This window comes from Corythoichthys intestinalis, chromosome 10 (assembly GCF_030265065.1).
Source record: "Corythoichthys intestinalis isolate RoL2023-P3 chromosome 10, ASM3026506v1, whole genome shotgun sequence".
NCBI classification, from domain to species: domain Eukaryota; kingdom Metazoa; phylum Chordata; class Actinopteri; order Syngnathiformes; family Syngnathidae; genus Corythoichthys; species Corythoichthys intestinalis.
The window spans coordinates 49,733,745-49,748,598 of record NC_080404.1 but is presented as its reverse complement, the minus strand read 5'-3'; the positions used below and the strand labels follow the sequence as shown (position 1 = coordinate 49,748,598).

Here is a 14,854-nt window from a genome sequence, read left to right as displayed (position 1 = left end):
CATTTTCCTTTCAAATTCAAAATACAAATTAACTAAAAACTTACAAAGACGAATGTTAGCCTAGTCTTAGCTGGGAGAGCAACTTCGTCAAGGTTATAAATCTCACGGCCACTGAGAAACAAGCTTGAATGAAGGAAAAGGGATAACATCAAAGATCGCTAATTGCGACAGATGATCTTGCCCTAAGCACAAATGTACGCTTGCTGGACAAGGAGAGGTCTCACTCCCAGTGTTTTTAGATGAAACCTTTTCACCAGGGGTCCCCAACGACCGGGCCGCGGACCGGTACCGGTCCGTGGCGCATTTGGTACCGGGCCGCGCAGAAATAATAAATAATTTATTAACGACTGCATTCTGGCCAATTGACTTTGGCCTGTGCCGCTTAACACACCAATATCCCTGTCTACTCTAGATATACAACTACAGGATAGGAGGTCGTCATAGAAATGCATTGATTGGGCTGTTAGCACTAAATCTCGTTTTGCATATCTATGCGCGCTTGGACTCGATAACAACGTATGACGTAGGTCGTCGCCAATCACATTTCTTCCCGGAAATAATTATCCCCCACACTAGAATGACTGAATAACAGACGTCTTTGGACAGACTTTTTACGGGGAAAAGGGAACCTGACGAGCCAGAAGATGTGCCTCCAACCTCGAAGAAAACAAAATTTATGCTACTTCCCAATCACTAAAGACCCACGAACTGCGAAGGAGTGAATTCGTGACCCGTATGTGAATAAACAGAGTTATTCGAGCATGTCTGTGGAACAAGATTATCAGCTTGATGAGATCGCAAATCACTTAAACGTACATTTGAAACCCTTAAAGTCATTTCGGAATATCCTGATATCGCTAGGAACGCGCTGAAAACTGTGCTACAATTTCCAATTTGGGATACTAGCTTCTCTCACTCTCCCATCTTGGGACCATCTCGTCTCAACGAAACAAACTCAGGCCTCCCACTGATTCAGCGGGTGAGTTGTATTTTTTTCCCGGCACTTAACACGACGTGGCTAAAAACAAATGCTATTTTATATTTGCTGTATTTTTCTGCCGCACATTGACGGTGTTCTGACAAAGTTGGCATGCGTGTAACATTAAAAAGGACCGCGAATGCAGCGATTCCAAAGTACACACTACAAACTTTCTTTAAAGAAAGGAATATTAACTTACGTTTGCCATGCCAGGTGCACACAACAAGTGCACGTAGCCCTCTCACTTAACGACTTCGCAGTGTCGTTAAGCATTAATTTACGCCATTTCCGTGTTGCACATGTATGTTTATGATGAAAATAGTTTTTTAGCACCATTGGATAACATTGAGAGTCCAACTGAATATAAAAGAGGGCTTTTTTCACCGCCACAAAAGCTTTGGGAGCAAAATTTTATAAGGTTGCAAAATTTGACAGGACACCGGTCCGTGAAAAAAAAGACCCAAATCACACCGGTCCGTGGTGCAAAAAAGGTTGGGGACCCCTGCTTTACACAACAACATTCACATTTTAACTAATCCATTTTTAACCTGTTAACTTATGAATTCTGCGTCTTTTTAACACAAAGGCATGACATGTGCACTAGAGTTGACACAGTAGCTGAAAATGGCGAAACTTCACTTGAGCTTTTGCCCCTTTAAAAAAAAAAAAAAAAAAAAAAAGTCAATATTTTTCAATTTTATTTAGAAGTGTTTTTACTTTTTTATAGCAATTAATTTAGTTCTTGCTCCAATCTTGAGCAACCTGAGCTGTGGCTGTGGGTAGTCTATAAGTTCTATTTATTTTAATTTTATTTAAAAATATATTTTTTGTTTATTTATTTATTTTAACGTAATATTCATGTTCCAATTAGCAAATATTTTCTGAAAAATAAAAAAATCCCGGAAAAAAAGTGTTTTTTAATTTTTTTATTTTTAACCCATACCTCTCAAAATAACACATTTTGGAGCTATAATTGCAATACCGTGATACCGTAAAACCGCAGTATTTTTGCTCACGGTTATCGTACCGTCAAAATCTCATACCGGCACATGCCTAGGCTGATCTGCGTGTACATGTCAAATGAAATCGGTTTGGTCTGCTAATCAGAACATGCGGGAGGAAAAGCCTGGTGTGATTTAATGTGATCTTCTATTTTTGGAAATGGCAAAACAATAAAAATCTATCCACTCTTTCAGTGCCCAGTCTCATGTCCCTGGCTTCCAGCTTAGCGACATCGCAAACAGTTTGCTCGTGGTTTCGCAGAGCAAGCGAGGCCAGACTAAAGGTAAGAATTATACACACTGCAAATACTGTATAGATTTAGCAAAACGAGCAGATCACACAACGCTCACCTGCAGACGCAGTGGAAATCCTGAAGTCAATGCTGCAGCAGGACAACATGCCCTCACCGTTCGCTATTACCAGACTGGTGCAGGCTCTCGGCAGCCAAGGTGACGTTGCAGGAATTACTGAGGTACAGACTCTCGTGGAGGGCCTTGGCACAAGCCTCAATTTGTCCACTATGGTGTTCACCAACAACAAAGCCCTGGCTTACATCAAGCAGTAAGTAAATTTTTTAATAAGCCTACCACTTGTACATTGTATTTTTTTTGACATCCGTGAAAAAGTGTTTTTCCTCTTTGGAAACTTTTTTTCCCCCCAAATTTTCCTTTAATAAACCAAATATACATACAGAATGTTTGTCATGGCTAATAGTGACCAGTGTTGTTAATTTTATTTTAAAAAAGTAATTAATTACAGTTACAAATTACTTCTCCCAAAAAGTAATTGCGTTAGTAACTCAGTTACCTGAATGTAAGAGTAATTAGTTACTTGGCAAAGTAGTGATAATTTTCTTTCTTTTTTTTTTTTTCCCCCCAAAAAAAACAAAAAACAAAAAAACAGGTCACGCAATGTGAAGTTTGGGGGACAATTGGCCCTAGCCCAATTCTTTCCCCTGAACTAGACACAGAGTATTGCGGGTATTGCGATAACTAGATACTAACCTTTGCTATGTGTGGAAGTCATTTAAAGTTGTGAATCAACTGTTAAAGTTGTTAAAATTGCTCCCGTTATTGCATTAATTCCCTTCTGTCTACTTTAAACATGTGTAAGTTTTAAAACTGTTTCATCATTTAAAGATAGATTTAAGTTAAGATTTTGCCGATTTAGGAGCATTTTAGATTTAAAAAAAAAAAAAAAAAAAAAAAGTTAGGTTCGCTAGGAAGGATCTCTACATCAGAGCCTTCCTGAGAGGTTTACTGCTTTAAGATGGCGGCTGTTTACTAACGCATGTAGTCCTTAAAACATGTTGCCAATGCAGCTGTGTCTGTCATTTGCATCTAGTTCTATAATATGATATCTACCGTGTCATGTGGGCATAGTTTGTCGGCTATGGCTACAGTCAGGTGTGATTGGAGCCACCTAGCATCGCGGTTGCAACGGCATCTTCCCCACTCCTGCTCTGCTCTCTCGTCTCCGTGAGTCAGTTTCTCTCAGACTTTTTTTATTCAACCATCTTAGTAACGCATAGTAACGCACGCCTTTCCCGCCTCAGTAACGGTAACGGCGTTGCCAAGATGAGAAAAGTAATTAGATTACTCATTACTGAAAAAAATAACGCCGTTAGTAACGCCGTTATATTCTAACGCCGTTATTAACAACACTGATAGTGACTAACAGTGTTGTTAATATTACTTTAAAAAAGTAATTCGTTACAATTCCTTAGTATAACGGAGCCAGATCTGGGTTGCGATCCATAGGTTCCCTACCCCTGCGTTAGAGACATCACTGGTTTGTAACCCGAGGACTACCTGTACTGTCACTGAACTGGTGAGCAATATTAGTAGTATCATTTGTTAAATCTTGAAGAACCCACCTGTAGTCCTGTTATATCAAAAAATGATACATTCACCATGTACTGTCAAACAGAGTGCGAGGGAACAATTGAAGATACTGCTTCTTTTTGTTCCATTGTTTGTTTTCTATTTTTGTTTTCTTTTTTTTTTAAATACCTATACGGTAAACTAGTGCTTCTGATGGTAACCAGAACCATCTTTATATAGAATGAAGGAATTCGGCCCCCCGGCCAAGCTGCACGGAAACAGCGACAGCCGAACGGAAATGGTGCTCCGCTGATGCCGCTTCCGCGAAGTCAACCGGGAGGGACGACATTCCGCGCATTCCCTTCCTGTGTTAACCCTTTGTACTAGTGATGCACGATAATACATTTTTCAACCGGTAGCCGATAATTTCCTCCTCATTCCAACCGATAATGTCAAGCCGATAATTCTATTAAAAGATTTATGTAAAATTTTAAAGTATACACAAAAGAAAATATTACTGTGTGAAAATATCATTTATTGCTCTCTTTTTCAACATAAAATATGAACAAGTATTCAATTCCAACATCTAAATAATGACAGATTGTCTGACATTGTGTAATGGTAAACTTTTGGCAACAATTACTTCGAGTAAATACCTAAGTTGCACAAAAATGCCTTTAAAAGTAAGCCATTCCTAACATATATAACATTAATACATTGCAAAACACACCTCCTTAAAACTAGTCAGTTTTAAGTGTAAATCTATTGGAAATATGTGAAATTATCTGCCAGCGCTTCAAGTGTATTTCTCCCAGATTTCTTGGAAGAAAAATAGCTAGCTGAAAATAGTCTTAACAGCCTTATTTTAAGCAATACATTATTATACTTAATCCTAAAAAAACTTGGAAGAAGGAAAGATTTTGAATAATATTTGTGGCTACAGAATATTATTGTTTTTTCATTACAACAGGAATGTGCATATAAAAATTGATAAGTGTTAATAAGTGCCAATAGGTTTTGATTATCTACTGTGACTGTAATTGAGCAGACAAATAAGTTCATTTGAAAAGTGATTGCTAATGTGATATGCTTTGTTGCACACTGTGAAAATGATTAACTCAAAAGAGCGAGATGTCATGTACCCATTCTGCAGCGCTTTGTTTACATTTGCGGCACTCACGACATTTGCTTTACAGCAGCTAAACTGATACACGGCAGTACTATTTGGATGGAGTTGGAGCTCGCATCCCCGTGCGTGTTGTTTTGTGCCTGAGTTTTGTTGAGCCGAAAATAAAGGCAGCGTTACAAAGTCATCTGACCGCTCGTTATTTTACATACGGAATGCATTATTGACTAGCTGATTTTGTTCTCTCCATGTTTAAATTATCATCTAACCACTGTGCCGTCATGATAAGCTTGCTTACTGGACATCACTTTTCCAAATGTACGCGGTGAAAATGTGATGTGATGGTGGTCGCATAAGCTGCATTATTTTTTTTATCCAGGGCTTTGGCTCTCGGGTCATTTCGGTAAAAATAAAATTGTGCTTCGTCTCGGCGGCGGCAGCTTACGTTCGTACCGGATAATCCGCCCGCATCGGCTGGTTCGCCGCGGCGTATTCAGGGCCTGGTTCTGCTCACAAGCCGTGGGGGAACGCTCGAGAAACCGGGGTGTTCGCCGGAGGTCCCGAAGCCGGGGGACCGGGCTCGGCCCGCCCCGCCGGACCGGCCAGATTGGCGGGCTCCGTCTGAAGACGGCTACATGCCAACTATCGGTCTCCAGTCGTGCCGGTTTTTAGCCTTGGATACGAGTTTACTATCCACCTTGGGCTGCCAAATAACCCGACTCTATATCGTCACAAGCCCCATAGTTTAACTCAGTTTGTGTTTACAATAGCTTTAGCATTCCCGCTAGCAGCAGCCTCGTATTCGTTCCAAAAATCTTTGTAATGTAGTTTTAAATGGATGTTAGTGGTTTTGAATGAGGACTCTTTCTCTCCGCCTCGTGGAACTTCTAAGGGAAATGTTTCGCAGATAGCGAGAGCGTCGTTTTTTTAGTAACAGCCGCCATAATATTCAACTACTTCTTGTCATGTAACGAGAGGGGAGGGGTTGAGGAGGTGGCGTGCTGACTTCTCTGGTTGCGCACATTTGGAGGCTAAATCAAGTATATAATTATCGGATTGCATTATCGGTTGAATTTTTTAATTATCTGGATTATCTGTGTAACGTCATAATTGCCATTATCGGCCAATTATCGGATAATTATCGGTGACCGATATTATCATGTATCTTTACTTTGTACTGACTCCATGTTCCAAAAGTTTGAAGAAGGCTCACTGAAAACAGGTTGACAATTTATTTGTCGACAATGGTCAAAAACAAGGCAAAAACAGACGACGGAGGAACAATGCTGGATCCAAAACAAGGCTACATAGAAAAGTTTCCGAGCAGCGAATCGTTTGTTATCTCAGTCTCCAGTCTTTTTGAAGGCTGCGGTGGAGTGGGCCGGGCCGAAGGTGTGGCTGGGTATTGTTTCAGGATCATCCCTCTGTGGCCGGTTTTGGGCGGTTAGGTTCGTGGTTGGATGGGATGTGGTTGCCACAGCGACCGACACTGGTCTTGACGTCCTAAGCGCCCGCTATCAACTTTGTTATCTGGGCTGGGCGAGACCCTACTTGTTTTAGGACAGAGCGCCCTGCTCTTTGTCCTTGGATAGGCCGGGAGAACGATCGGGTCCGATCACATCATTTTCAAAGTATCGGAATCGGCAAAAAAATATCGGACATGCCTTTTTTAAATATATATATATATTTTTTTTTTTTAATTAAATCGTTTTCTAATTGTATTTAATGTTACAGACATAATATGTTTCACTCATCCAGAGTCTTTAGTTTTGGCTTAATATAGGGTTATCAAATTTATCCCGATAATGGCGGTAATTAATTTTTTTAAAAATGTATCACATTAAAATATTTAACGCAATTAATGCATGCGCTGCACGACCCACTCACGCATTGTCGCGCTCAATCTGTAATGGCGCCGTTTTACCTTTATAGAGAACTAAAAGGCAGCGTAACATGAGTAGAGTGAATTTTAGAAGCCATGGAGCCTTTTTTTAATTGGCTAAAGCCTTACAATCCCTCTCCCTACGATTACAAATATCGTGGGAAGCAATGTGGGGAAGCAAGTTAGTAATTTATCTTTTTCTTAACACTCAGTTATTTCCCAACGCAGAGAAGATATATCAATTGGTAGCACTACGGCACAGTCATGGTTCCACTTCCCATCATGCATTTGGGCATGGCTACAGTATCATTTACTGAAAGCTCAACAAATACACTAGGCAATATTTAGTCACAATATACAAAGTCACATTTGTCCTTTAAGAATTACAAGTCTTTCTATCCGTGCATCCCTCTCACAGAAAGAACGTTAATAATGTAAATGCCATCTTAAGGATTTATTGTCATAATAAACAAATACAGAACTTATGTACGGTATGTTGAATGTATATATTCGTCAGAGTTTTATTCATTTTTTTCTGAATGCATTGCCAAAATGTATATGATCGGGAAAAATGATCGGGAATGATTGGAATTGAATCGGGAGCAAAAAAAAAAAAAAAGCAATCGGATCGGGAAATATCAGGATCGGCGATACTCAAACTAAAACGATCGGGATCGGATCGGGAGCAAAAAAACATGATCGGAACAACCCTAATTGCAAGAGTTGGTGCGTCAATCTAGATCGTGACGCACACGTTGGGCTTCTGTGATAAGATGGTGTTGTGTATCTATTCTGCTTCGTTTCATTAAACTATGGTGTACTATTTATTTTATATTAGGTGAGTTAGAGTTGTACAGTCCTACAGTAAATATGAGAAATGATACTCTTCCCTGATTAATTATATTACGTGTTAGAGTAATGCAAACAGTTATATGGTGTGTGCGAGAAAGGTGACTATTCCCTTCAAGAAAAACTGCGAATGAACATAACTGTGATTTTCAAAGTTTACATAGCATCACACAATGAACAAGTTTTAACACATTACCGCCAGGCAAGTGCGTGACAAGACATTCTATGACACACTCTTAGCATAAAAGCTTAGCGCGCAAGCAGGACATCCAGAACAAATGGGAGACACGGGCATAATAGGATTATTCATGGATTCCTTTTAATGTCATGAAAACACCCATCCTCCACTGCTGTTGCGTCCCCTCTCAAACAACAGCGGACAAAATATAAAACACATTGTGCATCAAACTTTCATCACGCCATTTGCCGCATTAGCGCGACAGGCGTCCCCGTGCCAACTCGGCAGCGCGGCAGAAAGTAGAAGAAATAGCAAGACGGCCTCACGCCCGGTTGGCCATCGTTGCTCGGCCCTGTCAGCTTGAACCTTGACCTCGGGGAGCGGTGCCCTGAGCTTCTCTGACACGTGCGTCCCCGCCGTGCTTGAGTCAACCTGACTGGTTAAGAGCCCGGGTGGGGAAGCGAGCGGGGCAGGAAAGCAGAGAGAGACGCATTTTGCGGGGGCCCTCGCTGAATTATTCACATGGTCCCAGTCGCAACAATCAGGGTGGATATGTTCACCCACCTCTGGACACTCGCACATACACTTGCGCAAAGGCGCACACGCCGCCGCAGTTAAATATTCATCACAATAGCGACGGTGAAGGGGGGAGGCACGGTTAAGTGTACTCGCCAGGCGAGGTTGCCAGATTAAGTTGGCAGATATCTGTGGAGCTTTCACGTTTTTTGTACCAACATTTAACCACGCGAGCAAAGCCACAGAAGTTTACACAGTTGAAAAACAAAAAAGTGAATAGGTAACACTTTATAATAACTATCCGTTTTACTAGTTAACCCTTTAACACCGAACGTGTCGGCAGCGACGCGTTTACGCATATTGTATTTGAAGCTTCGTCACGCTGTAATTACGTCACCCACGTGCCGCTGGTTGGTCTCATTTGAAAGTGTCGAAGTTGATGTCCACACCAGTTTTTATTTGAAGTCAATCGACCTAGAAAAACGGGAGATAACGTCATTTTAGTTTTATAGTTTTATTGCACTCATAAATATGCATTAAAACGCTGCATGGACCATGTATCTATCTCCATATTTCCACTATTTCTTGTCCTTTTTCAAAACCGAAAGCAGCACAAAGGACTACATATCCCAAGAGCCGTTGTGATGTCCAGAAGGACGAACCGAATGTGATCATTTTTTAATAAATTTCCGAGCGAGGCACCAACTAATGAAAGGGAGGCATGCGAAGCAAGCAACGGCCGGTTGGTTTGAGCGAGCGACTTTGAACCGTGCAGAATGAATATAAAACTACATTTAGCGCAAGCTAATGCATTATTTCATTCACTCAAGGAAGAAGATGAGCCGTATTTGTCGTTGTTTTCTTTGGATGAGTCGGCGAGTAGAAGTGACAACAGCGCGCAAACAGCGAAAGAGTAGGCTGTGAAGACGTTGTGTGTGACGCAGCTCCGTGACCTGTTCAAGAAGCTTTATTGAGTGCGCAAAAAAAAACAAAAAAAAACTTTATTGGGTCGCATGCCTGAAAAATTTGAATTGAACTGAACTACTTGTCAATATTTTTTAAAATACTTTTTTTCAATGTTTTTTTTTTTTTTTTTTTTCCTTCACTATAATCTTTTCAATTTTTATGTTGATGTGTGTTCGAGAAGCTTGGTTGCATGTACGTATATACTTTTGATAGGTACAACACCTAACTTCACAAAGAGATATCCTCCAAACCCTTTTTGTGTTAGATTTTATATATAATTTTTTTCTCACTATTTTGCACTGTATATAACCTGTTTTGACCATAGTATGTGTAAAGGCCAAAAACACCTATGACCATACCTGCTGTTTGTGTTGAATTGTCAAACATAAAACTATTCAATCTTATTTTTTTTCTATTGAATATTTATCCTAACAAGTTGAATAAATATTATCAAGCTTCAAAACGGTTGGTCGAGCATGTTTGGTTGTCAATGGGACATCAACATTACAAATTTTGAAAAAAGATTTTGGGATTTTTTTTGTCTTTTTGGGTCCAAAATGTGGATTATAATTGGTCAGTGAAAAAAACAACAGTTTGGACATGAAGTTCAAGGTGTCCTGAAAAAAAGGGACCCAATTTGGCCATTGTAAACAATTTTTTCTTTGAAATATAAAGGCAACATCAAACGTATGCAAATTCGGCCGAAATACGCTTAGGTGTTAAAGGGTTAATAGATCATTAGTAAACTGTTGATACATGATTTATTGTTGATTTGTGAAGTATTTGTTAACAGTTTGTTAAGCAATTACAGGTTGTTCTTAAAGGGTATTACCACACCTGGGGAAATGCTAATATTCCATCATTTATCCATAAACGCGTGCCTTTTGGATTCATATCATGCCACTTCGTGTAATTACACACATCGCAACCCCAAGAAAATTATAGAAATTTGGATCGATTGTCAAACTAAAACGACCGGCGCCCGAGATCCCGGAAATCTAGCATATTGTGTGCGTGACGTCACAACAAGGAAACAACCGGCTCAGTGCTTAGTACTGAATGGCGGCGATGATGGCGAACAATTTTGTTTCTAGTTGTAGGGACGAATCCGACGTAACGAACGTTCTTCTGATGGTGACGAGGAGAGTTATGAACCTTTCTTTGGTGTTTTGGGTTATCAATTTGAGCCCAAACGAAAGCCAATGCAGCCTAACGAAAGGATCATTGAGGGGAGCAATTAGGCCTGTCGCGATAACAAATTTTAGTGTGCGATAATTATTCTCATAAATTATTGCGATATCTGATATTATTGCGCCCCCCCCCCCAATTTTTTTTAAGCCAATTTACAATAACACAGTGAGAATACAGTATATATTAATAGATCAAGTACACCCATTTAAACGCGATAAATATTTACCCTTAAATTCAAAAATACTTTTTAAGAAATCACAACTAAAAACAATAGACCATGCCTCTTAAGTAAAAAACAACAATATTGATACCGCACAGAAACACAGAATAAATAAAATGTGTTTGAAAAACAAAAAAAATTGCATTTAATAACTTAAGCATTTAAGCAAATGAAAACTTTTCCCGTCATAGCTTCTGCAGTGGTTGTTCCATAGGGATGCAACGATACAGTTAAGTTACGGTTCGGTACAATTTTTGATACGGGGGACATGATTTTCGATCCGATTCAATACATTTAATGCTCTGTAAAAAAAAAATAAAAAAAAAAAAAAATTTTTTTTTTTTTTTTTTTTTTTTTTTTTTTTGTGCTAACGAGCAAAAATTAAATTGCCATCATATAAACATGCATTTTAGTGCATAATATTTATGTGCTTACGTCTTACTGATCTGAAAAAAATTTGTATAAAAGTGCGAAGAACAATCTTTACTGTTTGTAGAATGAGGCTGGGCACACTGTTGACTGCTACAGCTCTCTTAGCAGCTAGGTTTACTACATGAGCAAGACATCCTATTTGTGGTCCGAATCCATCTGTGTCACGTACTGAATTAACAATATTTGCAACATTATCTATAGTCACTGGTATGGATTGATTTGGCCTTCTTTACTTCCATTCAGTCATGACAGTTTAGAATTCATCGATGTAGTATATGGACTGCGTGGCCCATAATCACTCTGGGCTCACGTAGCCAATGGCATGGGACGTAGTACATCTAGTTTGCCATTTCATGATGTCTAGTGTGTGCGCGCAATTGCGCATTAAAAAAGTTAGCAAGCGCCGCTGAAGTCACGTCTGCTCATTACTACACAACACCAGCATATGACAATCGACTTTCATAAACAGGACGAGTTTGAAGCACAGCGCTCTTAATTTCATTCAGCTGTTCGTTGTCAAAGTGAGGTTGTTCGTAGCAGCCAAGTCGGTAACAATGTATTGGCGGACTTCGTTGTAAATATCCGGCGTTGTGCCGAAAAATAGCCGCCCCGCGTGAAATGTCACTCCTGACGGGAGCGCCCACACGTCAACAACATCGGCGCGCCGTAGATGGTCCACAGTCACTCCGGAGCACTGACGCAGCCGGTATACGTTGAACAATAGGATATAATGGGAACAATTGGCTCCGGCGCTAGTTTTTGCCGGACCTGGAACGAAGATGCATTTTGCGCAATTGGTAACGAGGAATCCGAACTTTTAACGGCACGTCTGCGCGATGGCACCTGCCTCGACCTTTTGTTTCCTTGTTGTGACGTCTCCGCCCCATTCGGCTGTTTCCAGAATACTTTCGGAAATGTTCGTAATAGGGTTGTTCCGATCATGTTTTTTTGCTCCCGATCCGATCCCGATCGTTTTAGTTTGAGTATCTGCCGATCCCGATATTTCCCGATCCGATTGCTTTTTTTTTTTTTGCTCCCGATTCAATTCCAATCATTCCCGATAATTTTCCCGATCATATACATTTTGGCAATGCATTAAGAAAAAAAACTCTAATATATGTATATACATTCACCATACAGTACATAAATACTGTATGTGTTTATTATGACAATAAATCCTCAAGATGGCATTTACATTATTAACCTTCTTTCTGTGAGAGGGATCCACGGATAGAAAGACTTGTAATTCTTAAAGGATAAATGTGACTTTGTATATTGTGACTAAATACTGCCATCTAGTGTATTTGTTGAGCTTTCATTAAATGATACTGCAGCCATTTAACTTCTGCCCAAATGCATGATGGGAAGTGCAACCATGACTGTGCCGTAGTGCTATCAATTGATATATCTTCTCTGCGTTGGGAAATAACATAGGGTGTTAAGAAAAAGATCAATTGCTACCTTGCTTCCCCACATTGCTTCCCATGATATTTCTAATCGTAGGGAGAGTGATTGTACGGCTTTAGCCAATTAAAAAAAATCACTCTACTCATTTTAGGCTGCCCTTGTAGCTCTCTATATAGGTAAAACGGCGCCATTACAGATTGAACGCGACAATGCGTGAGTGGGTCGTGCAGCACATGCATTAATTAAATATTTTAACGTGAAACATTTTAAAAAATATTAATTACCGCCGTTATCGGGATAAATTTGATAACCCTACCTTAAGCCTAAACTAAAGACTCTGGATGAGTGTAACATATTATGTCTGTAACGTTAAATACAATTACAAAAAGATTTAATGAAAAATATATATATATGTTAAAAAAAGGCATGTCTGATATTATTTTGCCGATTACGATACTTTGAAAATGACGTGATTGGACCCGATCGTTCTCCCGGCCACTCCAAGGACAAAGAGCAGGGCGCTCTGTCCTAAAACAAGTAGGGTCTCGCCCAGCCCGGATAACAAAGTTGATAGCGGGCGCTTAGGACGTCAAGACCAGTGTCGGTCGCTGTGGCAACCACGTCCCATCCACCCACACACCTAACCGATGTCCCGATCGATCGGGATGCCGATCGATCGTGACATCTGTAGTTCGTAATTTTCTATCTATTTTTGATAATTGCTCATGAATGTGATTTAATTTTTGTTAACTTTATTAATATTTGTTATCTTGCCACATAACGGTTCTATTGATATCTCACAGCCCCTTACTATTATAATACCCTTTAACCTGAAACACAGTTTGTGTAGAAACATTTTAAGTTTTTGTGTGTAACATTTGCCATTATTATCTTTTCAGGTTAAGAAATGCCGTTCACTTTAAAAAAAAAAAAAAAAAAAAAAGGCATTTTGAAAAGGCATTTTGCAGGCAGCGCTCATGTTGCACATTTATGAAAATCTGCCATAGAACCAACAAATATTTGTACTTTTCTTTGTATATTTAACCAATAAATTTATGACTTTCAACATAAAGTGTATAGGCTATAGTTTTATTAAGATCCATCAACTAGCATAGGCATTTAGAATGGGGTCAACCATATTGGAACGCCCTGTAAATGCTTAACAAACTGTTAACAAATACTTCAAAAATCAACAATAAATCATTTACCAACAGTTTACTAATGATCTGTTAATTAGTAAAACGGATTGTTATTATAAAGTGTTACCAGTGAATATTACTCTGACATTAACGCTTGTTTTTGTCCCTAGGGGGGATTTGGAGTCAGCAGTTGAGATGTTTGAGGAGGTTTACACCATGGGAAAAGGCAATAGCCTCAGTATGTCATTTGTGTTCCGGAAACTATTGGAGGAAGACAATGAAAAAGCCCTCGACAAATGTATGATGAATAACACGCCATGTACAATAAAGAATGTCACCAGAAAAGCCAATAACGGAACGTGTTTTTTTTTTTTTTTTTTTTTTTTTTTTCAGTGAGTGCAATGGCTGAGCGGATGGCCAACCACTTTGCATGTTACAGACCAGCTTCAGATCTCTTCCTAAATCTTGTGGACTTCGATAAAGTTGAGGATGCCAAGTTCATGCTGGCTGTAAGTGGGGACACAAATGTCTTTGTAAAGTTACATAACTAACCATCTGCAATGAATGAACCATGAATGATACCAGTGTTTGTTGGGACTACGTAAGTACTATGGCTTTCACCACTAAACTCTTTGACCGTGTTGCTTCTTCTGATGTCTGCCATGCTAATGACTAGGGATAGGAATTTCGACTGATTTCCCTGCCAACTACCATAATTTCCCGAATATAAGGTGCACCCGTGTATAACGCGCACCCCAAATTTACTTGTAAAATCTAGGGGAAATTATTGTACCCGTTTATAACGCGCACCCTAATTTTAGCACTAACAAATAGAAGAATACAAGAAAACAGAGCTTGTGTAGTGATACAGAAATGTCATTTTACTGCAGTGTTTCTCAATTATTTTCTGTTACGCCCCCCCCCAAGGAAGATGTAGATGATTCGTGCCCCCCCAACTCTCTGCCGCCACTGTAAATAGTATCATTTGTCTAACAAATTAGTATTATAAGTACGCCTAACATTGCCTAACATTGAGTCCTTTTTTCCTATTAAACAAAAAAAGTAACGTAGATCAACTTATAATAAAGTATAACTTTATTATAGGGGTGTCAAACGATTACAATTTTTAATCGAGTTAATTACA

The 14,854-nt window shown here is 39.5% G+C and overlaps 1 protein-coding gene across 1 annotated transcript in view; it reads left to right on the top strand.

Annotated features, from left to right (window-relative positions):
• The window catches only part of lrpprc (leucine-rich pentatricopeptide repeat containing), a 206,875-nt gene that overhangs the window by 160,416 nt on the left and 31,605 nt on the right, over window positions 1-14,854 (top strand). Inside the window, exons 31-34 of the mRNA XM_057849140.1 lie at window positions 2,176-2,264; window positions 2,338-2,542; window positions 13,881-14,008; window positions 14,104-14,219. Of these exons, the coding sequence (XP_057705123.1) occupies window positions 2,176-2,264; window positions 2,338-2,542; window positions 13,881-14,008; window positions 14,104-14,219 (538 nt within the window). The remainder of the gene's footprint in view (window positions 1-2,175; window positions 2,265-2,337; window positions 2,543-13,880; window positions 14,009-14,103; window positions 14,220-14,854) is intronic.